Source organism: Cucumis sativus, chromosome 7, assembly GCF_000004075.3.
Source record: "Cucumis sativus cultivar 9930 chromosome 7, Cucumber_9930_V3, whole genome shotgun sequence".
NCBI lineage: Eukaryota > Viridiplantae > Streptophyta > Magnoliopsida > Cucurbitales > Cucurbitaceae > Cucumis > Cucumis sativus.
The window spans coordinates 22108277-22131525 of NC_026661.2; the positions used below are offsets into that span (position 1 = coordinate 22108277).

The following is a 23249-nucleotide window of genomic DNA, read 5'->3' on the forward strand; positions in this document are numbered from 1 at the left end:
CTTTTGTTTCTAATAAGATCATCCAAAATTTAAAAAGTAGATTTATATTTCAGTAACGTATTCTGAACAAAATAATACAACCTTTGCCGTTTGCTCATGAATTAAATTTGTTGAAAAGTAAGAATGCAAGTTTTACTTTTATTACCATCAAACACGGTAGGGTATGCTACCCAATTGCGAAAATTAAGAGGAGATGGAATCAAGACTTTTTCAATGGTCAAAGAGAAATCCTCAAAACTGAAATTATCCATCCAAGTTAGCAATTTACAATCAAAATTTTGCATTTTTTTTCTGATTTCCAGTGGAGATAGTCTACCTATGCTTTAATTGACAAATTGGAGATTACTAGATTCTCTTCTGAATAGGACTAATTTTGAGAGAACGGGGCTAAAACAATTGCAACAATTGATGATTTTTTTACTGAAGTACAAGAGTTCGAGCATCATACATTTATTTATTTATTTATTTTTGTAAAGATGGTGATTGGAATCATCTGATGTTTAAAAAAAGAATAGAAAAGAATAACTTAATCTAAAACCCATTATGATTTGAGAAAGTAAGCTATGGTTTTTTAAACCTCTAACAGCCAGCTAATTCTATGACTAACTGCCTTCCCTTCAATTCCCTTGAAGGATGTTTTGCATTGACCCCAGAGGTACACCAATAGCTCTGTAATAAACAATGACTTTCGCTTATTTAAATCTGCACATCTAATCCCAAACCTTGATTAATTTAATTAATCATATTTTCTATAGAAATGGTCAAAGTTGAATTTCCAGACTTCCAAGTTCACCTGGTTGCAGCTAGAAAGATAAGGTAACAATCATTTTGGTAAAGATAGAGTAAACTTCTCACATCATTTCACCAGACCATGGTGAAACAGAGATGAGATCATTAGAACAAACCAATGAGCTTAGCAAACCCAAGGCTTCTTTACAAAGAAACAGTATATTTTGAATGTTCAAAGTCAAAGGAAGTGCCTATACAACACGTATTTGTGCAACATCTGTTACTTGTCCTAGTTGCCATCTCTGCCATATAAATATGACCCAAAGCCGGACTGTCTCTCTACGGTTGTGCCAAATCCTTGGCTGCTAGACGAGCAGCCAAGAAAAAAAAAAAAGATAATGTCTGTGAAGAAGTCTCTCTCTCTAACAAAGGCCGAGGAGGCCAAGCGCCTCACAAGGCATGAAGCTGCCAGAAAGCGCAGGAGATCTTTTGATCTCTGTTTTTCGTACCCAGAGATACCGATGGAACGAGGAAAGTCTTTGAAAGAGATGAATTCAGAGAAGTTGAAGACTGGAATCAAGAAATGGGCTAAAGCTGTGGTGGCTTATGCCCGCACAGTAAGCGACCGCTTTGGAAGCCGACGTCGCTAATTGAACCAGATGAAGTTTCCATGGAATTTGACTAAATTAGAATGACTCAATTTCTCTCTTCAACATGAGGTTTGTTTTTGTGTAAGGAAGACCTTTGAAAGCAAAGTAGTTTCAATGATGATGAGTGCACGTCTTTTGGGTCATTGGTTGGGGGCTTATGGCTTTCATGAAGAAAATGGATCAGAATGAAACTCATTTGTATTGTGTCATGAAAGCTGAGGATCAAAAACAATGTACATAGTCTACTTTCTTGTTCCTTCTTCGTTTGAAATAAAATGCACCTTCAACTTTTTCTTGAGGCGTCTGAAATAAAATGCATCTTCAGCTTTTCCTTGATGAATAAAGTGAGATTCTCTTTGATAAATGAACGATCACGGAACCAAAACAGTACTAAGATTCCCTGTGTGCAATGAATGATCTACCTCTCCATTCTTTTCCACCCTTCATTCATTGAAAGAGGAATGGTCAAATGGGTTTATAAAATCAAACCCACAAAAATTATCGTGTGAATGTTCCAAACAAGAAAACCACCAAAAATTAATAATAACAAAGAAAGAAAGAAAAACACAAGATGGTGGAGAAAATACATCTATAACCCCCTCCCAAAAAAAAAAAACACCTCGTGTAAATTCAGACTTCTATGATATTCATCTATAATTCTATATGCTCTATACCAAAGGATGGAAGTGGAAAGATAATGTGCTTTATCAATACCTTCCTCTTTCTACTCAGTTTTCTTTACATAGTTTAGAGCTTTTTCTCCACCTGATATGGTTCTTAACAATTGTTTTGAACAAATGTCCTGTGCCTGAGTGGCTTTCTTCACACGGTTGGCTTTTACCCATGCAGGTTCCTGCCAATAAAAAAAAAAGTTCCATCATCTCTAATGCCTTTTAGTTTTAGGGAATGTATGGTATAAGATTAGAAAGTCCTAAATTATTGCATTGCAAAATGTTTTGTTCTTCCACTTTTTCATAGAAAAGGCAAGTTAATTTTACCTCAGGTACTAAACGAGAGAAGCCGAACTTGAGCAGTAGGAGAACATGTTCCATTACTAAGATGGCCGCAAGTCCAGGTTCAATCTTCCATTTTCCTTCCTGGTCATATAACCATACTAGAAGTGCGCAGTTGGTGCATATGGACATCACTATCAGAAACTACAATTTTAAGTGGTTTGCCACTTTGTTAGACATAGACATAATATTAAATATAAAACTTCCAACATAGAGAGATTTTTAATTTAATTTAATTTTTATATATAAAAAAAATTGTTAAGAAAGAAAAATAAAATTCCATGAACAGGAAAGCAATACTTTTGATGCTACTTAACGAGTTGGTCCTCTTTAGAGATGTTATGACCGCCTTCCAATATATTAGGTTTTCTTAACACAGTTAAGATTTAAGAGCAAATTCAATGCATGAATCATATTAGTCTGTAAGAGACCTAAATAGAGATAAAGTTGGGTTATTAGGATAATATAGTATGGTTATTAGAATGGGCAAATTCATAAATAACTAGTAAGTTGGTGATAACTTATCTTTTATTTACAAATAGGAGAGTGAAGTTAGGAGGAGCGTGAAGAATTTTGTGAGATTTTTCATCGGGAATTTGGAAGAGTCTAGCCTTTGCGAGTGATATTATAGCATATTTCCATACTTCAGAGTTACTGAGTTTTCTGTGAGATCTTTAGTGTGTTCTTAAGCTTAAATAAAGTTGATCCCAAAACTACTTCAAGGGCTCTACACTTCTACAAGGGCAAAGTTCGGCAAATATGTGGTTCTCTGAGAAACTCGATTTTTAAAGATGTAAATACAGTAGTTGTTAAATCCAAAAGAACAGTACCTGAAAAATGTTGAGCCAAGCACCAATTGTTGTTGCTGCACGGGGAAAGGGTCTTTTGTACATAGCTAGAAGTTTCAAAGCATCTGTTCTTATTTCTGTGATGTTGTTCTGCGTATAGAAGTCGGAAGATTATCCTAAGTACATAGGAAATGAACTGTCTTGGTAAAGCAGCCCAAATACAATGAAATTGAAAGAGAATTTACCAATGCAGCAAATGCAAAGGCAAGAGGAAATGCACAGGCAAACATCATTATCATTCCAAACTGCAATGCTAGCTCCAAACAATCTGCATTCAGTATTGGAGTTGCCATTAGACTTAAAAGGGGGAAATAGTAACAAAAGACCTTGAACAATGAACACAAATTTATAAGCAAATGCTTGCACACCACATACATATTAAGAGCTTCTGAGAAAATCCAAACCTGACATCTCTTTCTTTGATCTTTCTATACTCCAATATAAGCTTTCTCGTTCATTTTCAACAATAATTTTCCAATCAAAACTAAACAGAAAATCTCAAGTGCAACAAGGAAAATGCAACGAAGTCTCAAAAGCAGGAGCAACAACTACTGGAATTTCACATTACATTTCTTGCTATGACTTGGTGCATATGCACAACTTTCTATAGCTCGCGTTCTCTTTCCTCCCAACAAAATCTGTTTTTTTTAATAATAAAAAAATGCTCGAGTGCAAGGAATTTCAAGTCAAGAAAGGGTTCAAAGAAGAAACCCTAACTTCACTTGGTCAGCCAAAGAAACAGAATAAAGCCTCAGAAGTTGCGAACTTTAAAGAAACTGAATATAGTGTGTAATTAGAAAGCAACATAACGATACTGCTTGTTTCAAAGAGTTGCATTTAGCTTATTACCATCAAAGAGCCCATCTTCTAGCTCAACACCAATGCTCGCAGAATAAGAAGGCTTCAGATATTCTTTCTCTGCCCGAGAAGTGAATTGGATCTTCCCTTGTGATGATCCTTTTTCACGTCTTTTCTTGCTCCTTAACGCCAAAAGGATCAGTAGGCCAAGCCCAGTTATATAAAAAAGTCAGCCTGAGGTTGCCCACAATGTAACAAGCCCAGAAATTATTGGACAAAATGGTAGTGCTTACCGAACTTTGTATTTTCTATAGCTGTACTTGAGATAGGGTAAAGAATTTTCCAACAAGTTTTCCAATACCTGAACAACAATTTCAAATTCAAAGCATGCTACGGTCAGAAACAATGAAGAATAAAGTTCAATGCTCGGTGAAGAGTTAAAAAGTTTGATCGCTCTTTCACCTCAGATATAAGGAGGCGCTGTATTAAAACTTGACGAAGTGTGGCAAAGTTACGGTGCAAAAGGGCATGGTAGAAGACTCCAATATAGGATTGCATAAAGTAAAGTCCAAAAATCTGCAAGAAAACCCATTTAAGTGAAACAAAAATCTGCAAGAAAACCCATTTAAGTGAAATAAAGCCATGAGATGATGAGAACAATGAACAGACCCATTTACCTTGTAGACCAAACTATCAGCCCTTTTTTCATTGTTTTCATAGTTTTCACAGTTAATGAGCTTCATGGACATCTTAGCTCCCAACCGCGTAAAATATTGAATTGCAAAAAGGTACAAGACAGTCAACCCAAACCTGTAACCAAAATCATATATAATTTTTTTTAACAGTACGTCCCCAAATAATTTATACAGTTACCAAGAGATAGTACACAGTACTAAATTATTGCTGCCAAAAATAGACAAGAAATGTGTAGAAAAATATTATGCCGTAGTTGAGATGCTTTTTCTTAAGCTACATATATATAAATCTAAGATTAATGTGAAGTTAGAACAGGTAAATGATTATTGATAAGGTAACCAACTGAGACTTTACAGTCTTGAATGCTGAGCATACTGATGCAAAACCGACTGTGGTTTCATTTTAGTCAAAGGTATAATCAGGAATGGAGATTTTGAATGTAAAGATTGTAGAAATTTTACTTGGCATGCATCATCAATAAAGAAAAAGATGGACTGCTAATGGACACTTTTCAAATTGATCAAATGCCTATGCCTAGAGAGCAAGAAAAAGATGCTCAACGTAGAATGATCCAAAATGTTTTGATAAGTATATCAAGAGTTTAATTGCATGCAATATTTAAAGATGTCTAGTGTTCTTACTTGATAGCATCTGACTGAATGACCTCATAACAATGAGCATATGCCAACTCAAATGGCAACTGGAGGCATATAATGCTCAAGATGACAATTGCATCATTTCTGAATCGCCTAAGGCGACCAAACCACTCAATTCTTTGAAACGCTTCCTTCTCTTTTCTCTTATCCATTTCCTGGTCTTCAATGAGCTCTACAGGTATCTGTAGGGAGCTATCCACGCCTGAAAGTCTACAAGCTGGATCACCTCCAAATGTATAATTGATCTGCCATCTTTACAACAAGCATTGAGAGAAATGAATGAGTGACATGCCAAATGATAGACAAAAAAAAAGGAAGCATAATAGCGTATGCAGATTCAAGCTCTGCTAACATTTTATGCTTTTAGACCAAGGTACCTGGCTATAAGAGCAGAGTTTTTCCGTCTCCAGAATTGAGAAAACATGATAGCCCATAAAATAATGCTTATAAAGAAAATGGGGAGGACCAGTAATCGCATGGACCTGCGACAAGATGAGCAACATGGTGTTGATTCTTATGTAAATTTGGTATGCTTGGACAGGTTAAAAAGAACTGATGGCCCAGTATCTATTTGATAGAGTGGCTTACCCAAATTCAACTAGCTGCAGTATAAGCCCAAGTGCAGCTGGAAATAGCATCCATCGTGTATACATTCCAAGGAATGCAAAGTAGAGTGCAATCTTCAAACAGTTTATTCTCTTGCATGTCAGTCAAAATGTGCATCAGAAAGATTAGCAGCTACGAAGGAAAATTGTAGTTGAAGTACCTTTGGACCAAAATATGAATAAACCTCGTCAATAGGCTGTCCAGTGAAGTCCCACCAGTTAAGTGCCCAATTTCCAAGAAGTTTCTTCCTCCTTATTTCATCTATAAAATAGCCATCTTATTTCCACAGAACATACGAATAGAGCTGCAAAATTTTAGGGAAGTCAAGGAAATTATACCATGCAGAGGAAATATTTGTTTAACAATTTTCTTGGATTCCAATGTACGGACTAAACTCTCCCCAACCTTCCACTGAAATTCTTCTTCATCACATTTAAGAGTAACAGCTGACTGGTTCTCATTTACCTGTAAAATGAAATACCTAATCATAGGTTTAAATTCAAAACAATTTGCCGTGTTGTTTTCACAATTGCATTTTTAGTGACGTACATTAAGATAAAATTTTGATACTTGGATCCATAATTTGCAAATGAAAGCAAAAGAAAGACAGATGAAATTATTAAACAGAAGGAACTTTTTCCAGATGAGAAATTACTCAAAATACTAAAACTTATGCAAATGGATTGCCCTTATTAAAACATTGAAATGAATAGTGTAGTTAATAGGGCGGGGAAAAAACTTTGGGGCTCTGCGCCATGTGAGAAGTCACTTACAATCCCGTATATCAAGTGATGATAGCAACGAAACCGCTCACACCAACTGAAGAGCGAACCATCAGGCTGTCTCACAAAAGCATCAACCTCGTCCAATTCAAAAAGCAAATCCATGCCTTGTGTCCAGATAGAACCATGATCAATGCAGAAAAATAAAAACACGACCTATTCAAAACAGGTATTGGAGAAGGCCAATGGAGAAAGGACGACAAGAATCGAACAAGGGGTTTACTAAATATAGTTAAGCTTACCAATATGAGTCCTCTTCTTCATTTCTAGGCGTGCAGCAGCCTTTCCTAATAACTTCAGAGGAGCTGCCAACTGGATTTTAGAAGCAGGCAGTAAATGGAGATTGGATAAGTAAGACAAAACGAAAGCTTCACATAAACTGACTCATCCTACAAAAAGCTTAAGAATCAATAAAAATGTGTTTACGTATTAAACGGGCCCAAAACAATTACAACTTTGCTATAGCAAGCGGAAGGCAAGTGAGTTAAATGCAAGTCTCCTACATTGTTAGCTAAGCCTAGCTGCACATAGTGAAAACTCGCTAGGTTATTACTTCATACGGATACTTCTACTAATACGTTTTAAACATAAGAATATCTCTAGTACACGTAGATGTTAAACGAACACATGCACATCCCAATTGCAATAGAAATTGAAGGATAAATCATGCTTATAAATCACGCCATTGTCTAACAAGTAATGCCCATTGTTTAAATTCACATCAAAAGAAATATAAACCAAGTAGCAGAGGCAAACCTTCATGAACTCGTCAGTGACGCCATCAATCCTCTCAATCATAAAACCCACCTTCAGAAACGCATTTTCAAGCACCTCCACACAGTCACAAGTGGCATCTTCTTTCTTCGCTTTCCTTTTCGGAACCACCAAACATACCTCAAACACATTTTGTTCCTCCGGATGAACTTTCATTTCCGCGCTCCCTCACAGTCTACACGACACCCAGGAGCACCAAAAGATTGAGAATACTGCGCCGTATGGAAACAAAATTCTCGAATACTCAACTGGGGATATGTAAGAACGATCAAGAAGAGAAAAACTCTGTTACAAGAACCCAGTAGCCAAATGGGTCCCAATCACAAGACCGTTTGGGACTAAACCGACATGGTAAAATGGAAATAGTAATCTTAATCAATTGATCGAATACCCAAAAAAGCGCTATGGTTTTGCACAAACGGGAACATGCTTTGGCTCAAATGAAGTTTTCCAAGAACTAATTCAACGAAATCTTTTCACAAAACTGATAGAACGGATGCACAAGGAAGAAACAAAGCGAATCTAAACAAAAGGAAAGAGAGACGGAGTGAAGAGAAACCAGGTGTCTAAGCACACAGCATTTCGCTCGAGAGACACATGGGCGAGCATAGAAATGAGGGAGACACGTAGTGAAACACGGTGAACACAAAAACAAACGCTGTTTCTCTCTCTTTCCATGGCTTTAAAACGAAAAGAGAAAAAGGCTTTTGGGGATTCGAAGGCCAATTGTGATCATCCTTCATCCCATAACCCTTTTTACACATTTGGGTGGTGAAATTTCACAGTGAAAGAGCGTACCAGAAAAGGGAGAAAAAGGGGGTTTCTGAATGTGTGTGTTTTGGAGGGTGGATATCAGCCAGCTCGAAATTGAGACCGCAATCCGCAACCGACGAAGAACCAACAACTGTCAGTTTGAGAAATTTCAGCAGATTTTGCTCCGTCTGCATTCAAAACTTCTATTTCTGTTCACAACATTCCAATCATGGAGGACAACTCTTTCCATGATTAGATTGAAAGAAAAAAGAAATTCCAATCTCCCAATTCCTTCTTCTTCGCCTCTGTTTCTTCGTCAGTTTTCAATCCCCCCTTCGATGCAAGTTAAGCTTCTAACATTGTTAGAAACTTAGACGGAGAATATTTTTTTTCCGCCAATACAATTGGAACTTTCCCTTCTCACCATATCAATAATATTAGTATTTTATGTTAATTTATGCTCCTGGTCCTAAATTTCTTTCTGTTATTAATACTTTATTTTTTAACTATTTCAACTCTCGTCTTAAGCTTTGAATTTCTTTTTCTCTTTTCCACACAATCAAGCTTTGAAAATTAAAATCTATATATATTAAAATTAAAATTTCTAGAATTTTTCAAAATTAGGCCCAACCAAATTTTAAAAACTAAAGAAAAAATGTTTTATATTTATTAATATTTACAGATAGTTTAGATTTAAACTATGTTATCATATTTGTTACATCAATCTAGATATTTGGAGGTTATATTTATGAAAATGAAAATAGTATTAAAAGAGTAAGAAAGGTAAAAAGTAAAAGTAAAAGTAAAATGATTTGAAAAAGTTTGGAGTCACTTTTGTAGTTTTCCTAAAATTAGGGGACGGGAACGGTATATAAGTTAAAATTGGGGGGGTTTTAAAAAGTAAAGATAAAGATAGGACAAGTCAGGGCCCCGCGTCTTTGATATTTCGATGAACAAATCAGCGTCGTCCAATTCCTTCGACACCAAGTCAAACGATTCTTCAAACAAATTTCATCCTTTACCATAAGATTTCAAATTCCCCAAATCATTTCTTCTCCAGCCCTAGCGTTTTTCATCAATTCCACCGCATTTTGGGCATTTTGGGCATTTTCCGACCATGGGGAATACAGAGAAATTGTTGAATCAGATAATGGAATTGAAGTTCACTTCCAAGTCGTTGCAGCGCCAAGCCAGGAAGTGCGAGAAGGAGGAGAAATCCGAGAAGCTTAAGATCAAGAAGGCTATGGAGAAAGGCAACGTTGATGGAGCCAGAATTTACGCGGAGAACGCGATCCGTAAACGAACGGAACAGATGAACTATCTCCGTCTTTCTTCGAGGCTTGATGCTGTTGTTGCTCGTCTCGATACACAGGCCAAGATGACTACGATTAACAAGTCCATGGCGTCGATCGTCAAGTCCTTGGAATCTACTTTGGCGACTGGGAATCTGCAGAAGATGTCTGAGACTATGGACCAGTTTGAGAAGCAATTTGTGAATATGGAGGTTCAGGCAGAGTTCATGGAAAATGCAATGGCTGGATCTACGTCCCTTTCGACTCCGGAAGGAGAAGTCAACAGCTTGATGCAGCAGGTAGCGGATGATTACGGTCTGGAAGTCTCCGTCGGGCTACCGCAGCCGGCGTCACATGCAGTACCAACGAAGGAAACCGAGAAAGTTGACGAGGACGACTTAACGAGGCGCCTTGCAGAGCTTAAGGCCAGAGGTTAACAGTACGGCACGATTATAACATCTTATTACTGTGTGATATATATCAAATTTACGAATTTAGCAATTATGAGTCATTGTGCTTGCTATGAATATTCGAAGGATGTTACTTTTATGTCTATACTCCAGTGAATTCGCTTTCAATGGTAATTTCTTGCCTGCGCATTTTCTATATGTTTTCTGAGTATTTGAACATGGGGCTGGCGTTCGATTGAATATTTCTTCGACACCATAGCCAATGATGGTGTGTGTGTATTCCTCATCTGTAACTGTGGGATTCCATGATTATATCTAGCTTTCTGCCAGCATCAAAGTAAATTTTCCTCGGAGCTCGACTGATCTGCAGGCATTGTAAGTGAACTACACCACATAAATTTGCTTTAATATTCGTTTTCCCGTGCCTATTGAGTGGAACCTTATCCATGTTGCAGCTGTTCCCTCGGTTTTCAAAAGCGTCTCCACATTAAACTTGAAATAAACGAATTTGAAGATTTATGACTTGATGTGATCATTTGTCATGTAGGCATAGGTAGTGTTAACTAGTTTTAATGACTTCTAATTTGGTGTTATCTTCAGTTTGTATTTTTCTTAGTTGTATATTTACTCAATCTTCTCCAATTACACAGCCCTTGTGCATAATTGCATGTGTGTAGTGCATAGAAAAATCACTTGTCCAGAGCTTCCCCTTGTCAAATGTGGCATTGGAGTGGTTTTCAATCTCCTCCTTCCAGTTGCAATGCTTCTGTCATTGCCCACCAGAGATTCCTCTGCCTTCCTCTTTGTTTCTTTCTTCGTCCAAGCTTGGTTCAGGGAAATTTCTTATACTAGGATAGGATGGGTACTACTTCCATTAAGAGGCTGTTCGTGAAGTCATTATTGGAAATCTAACGAGTGTTGAAATGAATGAGGAATTGAGGACGGAATGGAAATGGACTTGTGATAAGTGAAAATGACGAGAATGAGGGATGAGTTGAAAACGGCAGAAATGAAATCAAACTCCGTTTTGGATTACATCACATTACAAGTCCATTCATTTACGGCCCCAAACAGCCCCAATTGACTGTTGCATGTAACATCTTTTAAGTGATTGAAGTGGGTCTAACAACAGTAAATAATTCTTTAGTAAACGAGAAAATCTAGGTGAACATAGGGAGTAGTTACTACAGAAATACTAGAAAACTTCCCCATTCTCGCATCTTCTACACTATTTCTGCCGTAGAAGTTGCTTCCAACTTGCATCACATTCTCCACCACTATAGCAACCTAGGGTTACTTCTTGTTTCCTGAAATTGGCCTCCATGGCTTCCGTGCTCAAGTTGTATACGTTGGCTTTGACAGACCCAATACCTTCCATCAGCAATGTTTTTGCTCTTTCATCTCCAGAGCACTAGACAAAACTGATTATAGTTGTCGATGGAACTGATCCCATCAAGGGTTACAAAATGTATGATAATTCTTATATGTTGTTCAGAGGAAGGGAAGGGAAGGGAAGGGAAGGGAAATGATTCAATATAGTTGCCAAATGCTACAACTACAACCTCCATGGATGTTTCTTGTTGAATGAATACTAACAGAATGGTAACAGTCAATCAAAACGATAATAGTGTTGAAGGTTGTCTATGTAATACCTAACCGAGCACGTGATCAACTGACATAATTATTGAACCGTTGTTTGCTTTTCAATGTATAGTGATTATGGCAGAGAGAGAACATAGGTTGCTGGTGCAGTATTATTGGATATCTCTGCTAGTTTGCTAAAATCTAATAAACTTTTGCTTTATTGAACTTGCAAGATGTTTGAATGAAATATGCTGTTAAAGTATGGAAAGTGGTTACAACAACCAAACTATAATATATTAAGCCATTCTGTAGCTGCTATTGTTTTTCATATCTTAAGGTTCTGTAGATTGTAATTTTGTTTTTAGTAGATTTTTACTGTGTTGGAACTTTTTGTGTCATATTTGGAGGTATAATCTCAGTGATCAATAATTTGGTTCATAATCATATTACATGAATTACTGATAATGGACAGCTTACTGATTTCTAAATTTCATACGAATTCATTTGAGTTGAAGACTTTCATGAAGCTCTTATTCAGCATATTGATTTTATCTGCACCATGTTTCTGTGTGTATCTGTTTTTCTTTTAATGTTCGAAATTTTACAATTTCAAATTCATTAAAAAATGAAAAATGAAGAACTCAAACTTTGATGGAAGATATACTTTAGATTCTCTTTAAGTTACCGTGTTTGTTTTGTAAATATCTATTTTTATTAGTAGATTTTTTTAGTGTTCCAAAAGTTACCATTATTTATGGGTTTATAATAATTTTATATAATTTCAAATTATATTACATGTTTTTATCAATTTGAATTTATTTTTAAGTTAATATAATGTTATTTTATTATATATTAGAATTTAGGATTTTCTGTACAATAAATATTAACTTCAACTTATATATCTGGTTAAAAATAATAAGAAATACAATATAATACAAATGTAAATGAATATAGGAGAATTATAAAAGATGACAAAATTGATAAAATATTTACATAATATATCAAAATTTAACATTCTATCAGTATCTATTAGTATTTAAACTTTTGTTATATTTTAATTTATTTTGTAATATTTGAGACAAAAATGTATAATAGAAATGTCTTCAATTCAAAAATATGAAAATTTGAATTCTCAAGAGGACTTCCAAGACTGCAAAATAAAACGGTAAACAAACTGTCCTAAAAACATGATAGATTGGATGTTTGAGTTAAATCAACTCGAAATTCCATTTATACTTTTAAAAAACTACATCTATACTTCTATTGTTTATTACACAGAACACGTTTTCATTGAATTTCTTGGGTTTAGCGTTAAAGATCACAAACTAACCGCACCCAAACTGTAATGCTTCAATCCAAGATGGGGAAACCATAGAAAAGAATATTGCTAACCAAGGCAGGTAATGCAATTTTATACTAACAAAAATAAAGTGTCTGGAGAGGAAATACCTCAAGCTGTTTGACCAAAGAATAAACAAAGATTGCTTATCGTCCTGGACCCTAAAGTTTGAGAAATTTATATATTTTATATACATCTACAAGTGTAAATCTAATATTTCAAAACTCGTGTAAAAGCTAGTAAAAAATGAAGCAGATTGTATCTACTAAGCCAATATCATTAGCTGTTCTACCAAGCTTGTATCAAAATCCCAAAACTCCCGATGATACATTTAACAGACGACCCAAGGCTTTTGGAGCGAACTTCCTAGCAAACAGAAAACAGAGTGTTGATGGCTGGTTATTGTAAAGGCATGTCCTACTTTCAAGAAGTTTCTTGAAGAAATCGTCCTCAATATCTGCCTCTCCGAAAGTTGCCGGATGAGCACCGCCTCTTGACCAGTCAACAAACGTGAAACTCCTGTTTGCTAAGAGATGTGGCGTTTTGATGCTCAACATAGTCTGAAAGTAATGTTCATCGACGTAACATGGTGGCTTACAGAACTTTTTAAATATAGGGTAGTAAACTGTGTCTTCAACCACCTTCACTGCAAGTTCTCTATTGAGTTCAAACCACTGAGAACCCTTCCGCCAATTTGTGAGATTGACCATGGGTGCCATACTTTCGTTGTACCGTCCCCTACCAATGGGTCCTGGTTCGTCGAACGAACTCATGAAACTGTAACGGGATCGGGATATGTAGTGATAGATGATGCTGAAGTTGTGAAGAGGAATGCAAGACTCAGAGAGAAGAATGAACCATTCATTTGCTATATCAAGAAGTGCATTGGCAAGCAGTCTTCTCTCGGCGTCACACATACTCATCTTTCCCCACTCGGCGATCTACATAGCGAAAATCAACGTGAAATGAATAGTCGTCTTCTATGGATAGGAACTTGAAAAAAAAAATTATAATCCTACATTGTAAACAGATTGTAGTTTGCATACTTTTAAAGCAATGTACCTCAACCACACAGCAATTAACCTAAAAAGATACATAAGCTCCAGAGTATAGCAGCCAGTCACAAAGGCAAGTAAAGAATCAAAATGGGAATGCTATACGAGAACAAGGATAACAAGGTAGAAAAGTGACCACATCATTATCTAACGGTGATAAACTTGTATGTAAACGAAATCAAGAATATCTAAGTTATACAAAATCCATATGTTCTTTCAAATAATATATAATAAAATGACAAAAATCAAAATTAGATCCATTTGGAATGACTTTCTAAGTACTTAAAAACCGTTTTTAAGTTGGAAAAAAATTAAGCACTTAAAGGTGTTTAGCTCAAGGAGGGGAGGAGGGGAGGAGGGGAGGAGTGGAGTTGTGAACTACACTACTTATTTGATCCAACGAGTTAGAGTTAGCAATTTTATGTTTTACAAGCTTCTTACACTTTGGTTGAGTCCTATGACTTCACAACTCCCCAAGCTTCACGCTTTCACTTCTTGTCCCAAACACCTCCTTAGAAAATCATTAACAACTGAGAAAGTTGCCAAACTGAGCTCAGCGATAATTGGTATGATAGTAAAAGGTTCGATCCCTCGCCCCCAATTGTACTATGAATAAATTAAGAAAAAAAAAACTAAGGAAGCTCTTGATAGATTCTAGAGAGTAGGCATGGATGATAGGGTAAGACCTCCCAAGAACAAGGCATCATCAATCTCGACGATTAAATTTTCAATTGTAGATTAGAAGTCATAAATCCATTACCATGTGGCAACGTATTTTAGACAATGAATAGCATGGAAAGGCCTATTCTCGTTAATCAAGGAAGAAGTGCAGAATGAATAATTCCAAATGAAGAAGAAAAACAAACTACGCAGCTTACGAGTAAAGCAGAAGGCTATCTAGAGCATATCATTAATCCCACAAAAAACATAACAAAGAATATCAGTAATGTATAAGTATAACAAGAACAAATATTACCTTGCTGGGGATCTGTCGTCCGTAAAATACTGATGAGGGTGGAAAATCAGCAACATAATGTGGCATAGGGTGAATATAAATAGAATAAAATTTCTCATGTCCCTTCAAGAACCGCTCCCAAAGAGGAGCCAAGGGCAGTGGTCCCTTGGTCAAGAACATGAAAGCAATTTTGCGGACTCTCTTGAATGGATAATTCTTCACACGAGGAATGAAAGAAGCTCTCCAAAGGAGCTCGGCATCGTTCATGGTGTGCATAAGACTTGATGGAGGTTCGATCCATCTTTCTATACTGGCTGGCTCTTCAAGACAAGGTCGAATTATGGACTGAGCTACAGGTACCACATTTGGACCTCCAAAATACTTGACAGTGTGCAAACTAGCCAGTGATATACCAAGGACGAAAAGCAGAAACAGAAAGAATAGCTGAAGAAACCTGAAAGGTAGGGTCTTAATTGGGTTGTTTGTTCTAGTGCTGGTGGCAATGGCAGTGGCAGTTGCAGAGGCCTTCCCTTCCTCAATCCCCACCACTCTAGTCTGCATCTTTGCCCCAATTTCTAACCCAATTCACTTCCAGATGTTTCAAATCCAAGGAAATGAAATCTACAAGGACATAATTAACAATCAAAATCCAATCTCAAAAACAGAGCCGTAAAACAACAGATGAAATGGGTTGCTCCCAAAAGCGGACTTGAAACACTATGCAACAAATTAACAACAAATCGACAAGATCTCAACAAAATCCAAACAAATATAGCAATTCACCAAGTGGGTATTTCCTAAAACTGAAAAACATTCCCATTAAATCAAAATGCCAAACACCAGAGCCCTTAAATCTTGTTACAGAAAATAGAAACAACATACAACATGCAATCGCCATGGCATTTAGCAAAAAGAAAGAGATGGAAGTTGTATTACCATGCGGGGCGGTGACGAATAGGCTCTCTAAGCTTCCACCAATTAAAGCTGGAAAAAATCGAGAAATAACCCAGATCGGTTCACTCATCAACCGTTCCAAACCAGACTGCAAACAAAAAGAATGGATTGATCAGTCATTCATGCACAGTACAGGCGGTTGTTGGAGGCTTTAATCTAAAATGAAGGAAGAGGATGGGCGTACGAGAGATGAGCGTGAGAAGCGAAACGCTCGAAACTTCAAAGTAAAGCTTAGATCAATTATTAATAATAAAGAAATTCCAGCCCAGGTGAATATTTGTCTTCTTATTTTTATTTCTTTCTATTTCAGAGTGTTTTAATTAAAACATTGTTCTTTACACGTGTAAATACCTCTTTTCCTTTCTTAAATCTCAAACTAATAATTCTATTCATTTAAATTTTGAGAATTTAAATTTATATATTAATGAACGGTTCAATTTGATACAATTATATTAAAGAAAATTACATCAGGTGACAAAAAGAATTTAGTAAAAAACGGTATATAGTACGACAATTTTTTACTTTTTGCAATTTAGAAAATGCATAATTATCATAACTTTTTTGCTATTTTTATAAACGTCATAGTTATTAATTTAATATCTAAATCGATACAACACGTATATTACAATTTCTTATAATTGAAATGCTAGAATTAGATGATGTTTCTATGTAAATTTATTATTTTCCTCTTTTGAAAAGTCATGGAGTCTTATAAGTATTATTTTATGGAAAGATTGTTATGTGTTAGTTCGAGGTTTTTAGGAGCATGTGGCATTTGCTAACATGATATATATATATAATATATATATGTGTGTATGTATTAGATTTGTTATTTTAATCAAACTTGCAAGTTGAAAATATTGAACGAATATTTATGTGCCAAATTTGACCAAAAAAAAAGAAAAAGGAATTAGTGTGTATTTTAATAATAGCAATTAAAACTAAGAGCTATCATACACATACGTTAATCCTAATGCACGTGTTAGTACGAGAAACTTGCACAACTCAACTATTGAGTTATTTTCTCTTGTTGAATTTTACTTTTTAAGTTCACTTATATAAAAGTTATTTGTAGCAGTGTGGTATCAAGCCCACCACAAGTTAAGTTATGAAGAGATGTAGAGTTCAATTAAACACATAGACTAAGGTTAAAGCTATTTTTGAAAGGTTGTTCACTGCGCACTTAAGCGTTGTTCATCTAAGTATGAATGTGCCCATGGAAGCATTCAAGTATTTATCTCCTGCCATATCTATAAATAAGTGGATCATTTTACTATATATGTATATACACGAAACATCTCGTTAACGAATCATCTAATAAAGACATTTTTAAGTATTGATTTACAAAATAAATTAAACAACTAAATAATCACAAATATATATATGGATTATGAGATAAGTGATTCAAACCTCTAATCCTATTATACTATGATAAATAAATACAGTCATCATGAGTTTAGCTTAATTGACATATACATATTCATGAGGACATGAGATTTTTTAACCAGTTTTAGATATTATAACATTATATTCAATCATTATCTTGTTTTTCTTCAAAAGTTGATATTTAGTGAACCATAACATGAAATAAAATAGAATCGTACAAACCTAAATTTCTATATAAAACTATATGTGAGTTTTAGTCCAAGCTTAATTTCGAAACATTTACTAATAAGGTGAGCATTAGTCGGTTGAAAAGTAGTTTTTGGATCAAACCTACTGTAAACGATGTAATAAATATTCAAATTGACCTCACAACAAAGTAGTATTTATTGTCTAATTGGGAGATTGATCCGTTTCAATCGATTTAAGCCTTAATTTTTTTTGTTTAAATGATGTGAATTGAACTTTTATCGAACCGACATCATTCAAATCCTTCATTTTGACTCACTTATACTCGATGGGTCAGCTCGACCTTTGGGTATATCATGATTGGAGTTGGATTTGGAGTATATTGGTTTGCTACAAAATTTAGGCATAAATCACCACATGTTGGATATAGCTGTGGCCTGTATACACACATTCACTAAATCCTCCATTGGCAGCTCCGGAGCTCACTGACGGCACTGTAGAGCTCGAGCCCAACTCCGGCTCCCGGAATGGCGTCCATTCCCAGCCATGGTCTCAGACACCTCTCCACCACAAGGTGCTCCTTTCAGTTCCACTTTCACAAGTTCCGCAGCTCAACTTCACTTGCTGCTTCTCCTTCATCCACTACTTCACATGACGATTCTCAACGAGCCGAGCAGCACGACCCCCCGAGTTCCAATGGATTCAGCTCAAAGTCGCAGTCCTATTTCCCCAAACGAGGTCAAACCCTGGAATTGGTTTGCGAATCGTTGGCATTTAAGGGAAAGGGTCTGTGTAAGGTTTCTGATACTGGGTTTGTTGTCATGTGTGATCGAGTTCTCCCTGGCGAGCGATTTGTTGGGCGAGTTACTCGAAGAAAAGGGAACTACGCTGAGGTCAGTTTCATATTATTTCTCTTGGGTAGAAGAAGATGGAGGATTAATTTGAGTATCGACTTCTTGTTTATCTGTTTGAATATAAATTATATTCCAAGTTTTAGAAAATGTATTAGCTTTGAGATGTCTTATGGTTTTATTTTCTCATCTGTCGTTGTTCTATCTGCAGGTGACTAAGCTTGAGACATTGTCTCCTCATTGGGATTTGGTTGATGCCCCTTGTGAGTATGCTTCTTACTGTGGAGGGTGTAAAACACAAAATCTATCTTACGAAGCTCAGCTTAGATATAAGGAACAGCAAGTTCACGAGTTGTTGACTCATGTAGGAAAATTTTCTCAAAAAGAACTTGAATTCCATATTGTCATGAAGCCTATTGTACCTTGTGAAATCCAGTTTCACTACAGGAATAAGGTTAGTAAGCAAGCAGTGGTTAATTTTGTTGCTTGCCTTCATTTTGGTTGCATCTGTGGGTATCTTATGATTTACACGTGGCATCTGTATGTCTTCCACCGTGGAGCCTGTTTGAATGGAGTCATTTCTTAATTTTCTGAGAACTTTAGTCTTGTACCTGAACAGATTTTAAAATTCTGTCATTGATTAAGTCAAGATCCTCGTTGCAGAATGCTATACGAATACTATTACTTTCCAAATATGAGGAACTTAAACTATTTAACTGTTCACCCCAGAACTTAAAATACTTGGTGAAACAAGGACAAGGGCATACCAGACTGCATTGTATTGTCTTTTGTACTAATTCTAATGATTTACGGAGCTTCTACCGGTAGTTCTGGACTCCATATTGATTTGTTTATTTAGTTTATTATGTCAATGGTCGCCCCCCCAAAGTAATTGAGGTAGTATTTCCATATCTGCAGATGGAATTCTCATTTGGTTCTAAAAGATGGGTGCCAAAGGATGCATTGAAAGAAAAACAGGAAGGTGATGAGATTAATGCTCTGGGACTGCATGCACCTGGATTTTTTGATAAGGTTCTAAATGTTGACAAATGTTTATTGCAAAGTGGACCTGCCAATCAGGTATTCAACATTAAGTACATAATCTTGGTTGTGGGATCAATTCACAAACACGTTTCGTTCACATGGTGCAAATGAATGTATACATGAAATGAGAAGTAATTGGGCTCATGGTACCATAAAACAATAATAATAATAATAATTAAACAGAGAAAGAATACATAGATATACCACCTGCAAGTTATTATTTGATTTCAATGTTCTTGTGGTGCATAATTGAGTAATTGTTGTTTACGGAGTTTTACGCCAACGTGTTCTGTCTCCTGCTGTAAAAAAAAAAGGAAAAGAAGCAGTTAGCGTGTTCTATCTCAAACTGTTTTTCAGATGCAAAGTTCTTTAGCTAAACTAACTAAAACTTCTGCACCATCAAGATCACTTCCTTGGTATATTTTTAACAATTTTGAACTTTTTCCTTTGGTTTGTACCAATGTCCGACTCTGAACTGATGTAAATTGTGGCTTCACACTAGATTGGCACTTGGAAATTACTCTACTGCTTCTTCATGGACTTTCTTTTTCCAAATAGGTTCTTGCATCCGTACAAGAATGTTGGAGGGATCCACTACTGGGTTTGTCTCCTTATGATGTACATTCTCACAAAGGATTCTTAAAGCATTTAATGCTAAGGACTGGAAGGTATTGATAAGATTTTTTTTTTCTGTTTCCTATCAGTATATATATGTGTCTCTTTATATTCTGGTATCTAAATTGGTTAGGTCTCATTCATGCTTGCACTTGTAGCATGTCAAACATGTCATTAACATGAGAAAAATCTATCTTGCTTAGACTCCAAGAGAATATCATTACATCTGTCCCTATAGCCTATGTGCTTTAGTTGAAGAATGCTTTTAGCAGAAAAAGAAGTAGAAGTTGTCTCTGTATGAGATGGAACTATGAGTATGTTAGGATCCCAACCTAACAAGAGATACTTGAGAACACACAAACAACTCAAGAACAATCAAATATGAAAAATATATTGAAATATATGCTATAATATCAAAGAACAAGTAACAATGTAACCCCTAGCCTTTGAGAGGGCTAATCTCTCCCAAATTCCCTCACAAGGAAATCACCACAAACTTCTTCACCCTTCTCTCCCAACCCCTCTCCTTCTATTTATAACTAAAATTCCTCACAAACTTAATATCTATTAGAAAACAAACTTAATATTTCATTATCCATATGCCCCTTCTAAACACCCCACTAATATTCTCCTAACACTCCTATTAATTTTATAACTAGGGGCCCTATAGAGTACTGGTAGAATTGTCGCCTGATGCCATGTTCCTTATTTGCTTTTGTTTTTTGTTCTCTGGTTGGATATTTTTTTTAGAAAACAATTATCACCCTTTTGTATTCAATCATTTTTCTCAATTAGATCCGATTCTTTCGTTAAGGGAAAAGTAGTCGAGGAAAGATTCACATGATAGGTTACAGTTAGCTTTTACGTTAACACTTTTGCATCTTTTACCATACATGTGATAAACACTGTTATTTTTCTCCTAATCAGTTCTTGAATCCTAGGATATCCTAACCATTTTCTACTGGAGAAAATTAATGAATTTATATATTCAATCTCCACTTATTGTCTGCCAGGGATGTAAACACTGGTTTGCCTGAGCTTATGGTTAACTTTGTGACTTCATCCTACAAGCCTGAGCTGCTGATGCCCCTAGTTGAGAAATTTTCAGATATTCCCGAAGTGGTAAGTGCGAAAATACTTTACAGCAAATAAGAGATGTGACCTTGTGAAATTCCTCTTCAGATGCTAGCTTGACTCATGTATTCTATGTTACTGTGTTTGGATTCTTTGACTGTTCCGAAAGCATCTTAAGATTGTTTTGATGATAATTGACTATAGGTTGGCCTTGACATACATAATCTTAAGTTGCTTCTATGGTTAGTATACTTTCTAGTGGCTTATGTGGGAAACTTTCTTGCTTCTATCTGTGCTACCATTATCCTCTCTACGAGGGCGAAATTTCTTGCATAGTAAATCTAAGCAGAGATTTCTATGGTTAACTTGTTCTTAATGTTTCTAAAAGCTACATGGCATCTTCTTATCCAATAAAAGTGCTACATGACAACAGAAAATTTCCTGCTTCATTAAATTATAGCGCTCAACTACCCTTTTGAATATTGGCAAAGTTTATTTTATACTAATTGCTAGTTGTTTCACTTTTTCTCACCTGCTACTTGCGTCATACACATAAATTTAGATTGCCGATTTATCCAATCATGTATTTTCCCCCTTTCACTTGTTAACTTTTTGCATCCCATCATGACTGTAGGTTAGCGTTGTGAATAATATAAATTCCTCTGTTGGTAACACTTCTGTTGGAGAGGAAGAACATGTTTTGTATGGTAAATCCAGCATAAGAGAAAGTCTACGAGGTCTAACATTCCAAATATCAGCGAATTCTTTCTTTCAAACAAACACTCATCAGGTAGATAGAAATTTATTCCATTGCCTGTTTCATCTTGATTATGACAATATTAACCGAGACACTGACCTAAATTTTGTTTAGGCAGAGGTTTTGTATAGACTGATTGAAGAGTGTGCTGGTCTTAAAGGAGATGGTTCAGAAATTGTTCTCGACTTGTTTTGTGGCACGGGCACTATTGGTCTTACACTTGCTAAAAGGTAACTTTTTTTTATGGATTCTTTTATTGTGAAGACCTGTGTAATAACTCCATGCTTTGAACCTCTTGGTTTCAGGGCTAGACATGTTTATGGCTATGAAGTGGTTCCTCAGGCCATCAAAGATGCCTGTTTGAATGCCGAGCTAAATAGTATTTGTAATGCTACATTTGTACAAGGGGATCTGAATAAAATTGACCAAAATTTTGGCAACAATTTCCCCAAGCCTGATATCATCATTTCGGGTCAGAAGCTTCATTTTCCTTTAGTTATTATTGTATCCTCAAGAGATCCTTAGCTATGGACCAGACAAGAAGTTCTTGTTTGTATTGTTTTGACGAGGAAGATTTACATTTTTATATTAATGTTCTATCAATAGATACTCTGCTTTTGGTCTTTCATCTTTTCTTAACTACAAGTACATAAATGATGCAGATCCGAACCGTCCTGGTATGCACATGAAGTTGATTAAATTTCTTCTCAAGATCAAGACACCTCGCATAGTTTATGTATCATGTAATCCAGCAACTTGTGCTCGTGATCTTGATTATCTCTGCCATGGTGTGGTATGTCCGATCTCGTTTCTACTATGTAAAAAGTTCCTTTTGCAGTCAGTCATTTGAGCTATTGATATATTCTGCGCAGGTGGAGGAAGGCATAAAAGGTTGTTACACACTTAAGAGCTTACAGCCAGTAGACATGTTCCCGCACACTCCTCATATTGAATGTGTCTGCCTACTGGAACTCACACCTGATTCCCAAATGGGATCATAATTTTTACTCAAATTGAAGCCTCCATTTTCATCTATTCCCAATTAATGAGGAGGGAGCTCTAGAAATATGTCTTGGTATTTTCAGTCAAATTTTGTAGCAGAGCAAGTGAGATGGTTTTGGTATTTTCAGTCAAATTTTGTAGCAGAGCAAGTGAGATGGTTTTGTCAGTTTGTAGTTGATACAAAATGTATAACTAATAAGTCATTAGTTAAGGCAATACATAATCTTCTTGTATTCTTTATATTAAAATTGGAACTACTGACGGCTTATTAAAGCTACCATTTTATGTCATTTTGTTTTTCTTCTTCTACTTAACATGTTTGGTCTTTTCTTATCTCAAACTTTCGAGAAGTATATTACAAAAGAAGACCATCTTAGGGTGTAGACTTTTGAAGTTTAAAAGCTAAGATATATTTTTTGGTCGCAAGGCCCAAAAACTCT

The 23249-nt window shown here is 35.9% G+C and overlaps 4 protein-coding genes across 10 annotated transcripts; 2 read left to right on the forward strand and 2 right to left on the reverse strand.

The window, feature by feature from the left end:
- Nucleotides 1–1683: 1683 nt before the first annotated feature.
- On the reverse strand, nucleotides 1684–8798 carry LOC101208393 (anoctamin-like protein At1g73020). 6 transcript variants are annotated; one of them, XM_011661351.2, is made up of 17 exons: nucleotides 7535–8789; nucleotides 7021–7090; nucleotides 6770–6885; nucleotides 6335–6461; nucleotides 6157–6257; nucleotides 5979–6070; nucleotides 5768–5872; nucleotides 5376–5642; nucleotides 4716–4848; nucleotides 4501–4614; nucleotides 4332–4399; nucleotides 4090–4220; nucleotides 3426–3508; nucleotides 3223–3330; nucleotides 2378–2536; nucleotides 2094–2232; nucleotides 1684–1820 (listed from the first exon to the last, which is right to left on the reverse strand). In XM_011661351.2, exons 1-16 carry the CDS (start codon nucleotides 7706–7708, stop codon nucleotides 2104–2106), a joined length of 1977 nt encoding a protein of 658 aa, XP_011659653.1. In that variant the 5' UTR covers nucleotides 7709–8789; the 3' UTR covers nucleotides 1684–1820; nucleotides 2094–2103. The 6 variants fall into 6 exon arrangements, with proteins under 6 accessions (XP_011659653.1, XP_011659652.1, XP_011659651.1 ...); XM_011661350.2 differs by lacking the exon at nucleotides 1684–1820 and having other exon boundaries at nucleotides 1842–2232; nucleotides 7535–7727; nucleotides 8351–8789; XM_011661349.2 differs by lacking the exon at nucleotides 1684–1820 and having other exon boundaries at nucleotides 1842–2232; nucleotides 7535–7764; nucleotides 8351–8788.
- A 438-nt stretch (nucleotides 8799–9236) lies between these two features.
- LOC101216409 (ESCRT-related protein CHMP1B) lies at nucleotides 9237–10344 on the forward strand. Its single transcript, XM_004141624.3, has one exon. It carries the CDS (start codon nucleotides 9423–9425, stop codon nucleotides 10032–10034), a length of 612 nt encoding a protein of 203 aa, XP_004141672.1. The 5' UTR covers nucleotides 9237–9422; the 3' UTR covers nucleotides 10035–10344.
- Nucleotides 10345–12975: 2631 nt separating this feature from the next.
- Nucleotides 12976–16196, reverse strand: LOC101216165 (glycosyltransferase BC10). 2 transcript variants are annotated; one of them, XM_004141623.3, is made up of 4 exons: nucleotides 16079–16196; nucleotides 15877–15982; nucleotides 14962–15561; nucleotides 13233–13871 (listed from the first exon to the last, which is right to left on the reverse strand). In XM_004141623.3, the coding sequence occupies exons 3-4, from the start codon at nucleotides 15499–15501 to the stop codon at nucleotides 13233–13235; spliced, it is 1179 nt and encodes a 392-aa protein (XP_004141671.1). In that variant the 5' UTR covers nucleotides 15502–15561; nucleotides 15877–15982; nucleotides 16079–16196. The 2 variants fall into 2 exon arrangements, with proteins under 2 accessions (XP_011659656.1, XP_004141671.1); XM_011661354.2 differs by having other exon boundaries at nucleotides 12976–13871; nucleotides 15877–16115.
- Nucleotides 16197–17867: 1671 nt separating this feature from the next.
- LOC101215920 (uncharacterized RNA methyltransferase BT_0643) lies at nucleotides 17868–23118 on the forward strand. Its single transcript, XM_004141622.3, has 10 exons — nucleotides 17868–18359; nucleotides 18529–18771; nucleotides 19236–19397; nucleotides 19920–20029; nucleotides 20990–21098; nucleotides 21685–21840; nucleotides 21922–22037; nucleotides 22113–22279; nucleotides 22470–22600; nucleotides 22680–23118. Exons 1-10 carry the CDS (start codon nucleotides 17994–17996, stop codon nucleotides 22806–22808), a joined length of 1689 nt encoding a protein of 562 aa, XP_004141670.1. The 5' UTR covers nucleotides 17868–17993; the 3' UTR covers nucleotides 22809–23118.
- Nucleotides 23119–23249: the final 131 nt, after the last annotated feature.

Bases quoted from the DNA above. Each gene is read 5' to 3' on its own strand.
- LOC101215920 (XM_004141622.3), top strand. From the start codon at position 17,994: ATGGCGTCCATTCCCAGCCATGGTCTCAGACACCTCTCCACCACAAGG. The intron at 19,398-19,919 runs GTATTCAACATT...TTTTCCAAATAG, and splicing joins AAAGTGGACCTGCCAATCAG to GTTCTTGCATCCGTACAAGA. The intron at 22,601-22,679 runs GTATGTCCGATC...TATTCTGCGCAG, and splicing joins ATTATCTCTGCCATGGTGTG to GTGGAGGAAGGCATAAAAGG.
- LOC101208393 (XM_011661351.2), bottom strand. From the start codon at position 7,708: ATGAAAGTTCATCCGGAGGAACAAAATGTGTTTGAGGTATGTTTGGTG. The intron at 6,071-6,156 runs GTACTTCAACTA...AACTGTTTGAAG, and splicing joins ATTCATATTTTGGTCCAAAG to ATTGCACTCTACTTTGCATT. The intron at 5,873-5,978 runs GTAAGCCACTCT...ATCTTGTCGCAG, and splicing joins CTGCAGCTAGTTGAATTTGG to GTCCATGCGATTACTGGTCC.
- LOC101216165 (XM_011661354.2), bottom strand. From the start codon at position 15,501: ATGCAGACTAGAGTGGTGGGGATTGAGGAAGGGAAGGCCTCTGCAACT. The intron at 13,872-14,961 runs GTAATATTTGTT...TTCGCTATGTAG, and splicing joins GACGACAGATCCCCAGCAAG to ATCGCCGAGTGGGGAAAGAT.
- LOC101216409 (XM_004141624.3), top strand. From the start codon at position 9,423: ATGGGGAATACAGAGAAATTGTTGAATCAGATAATGGAATTGAAGTTC.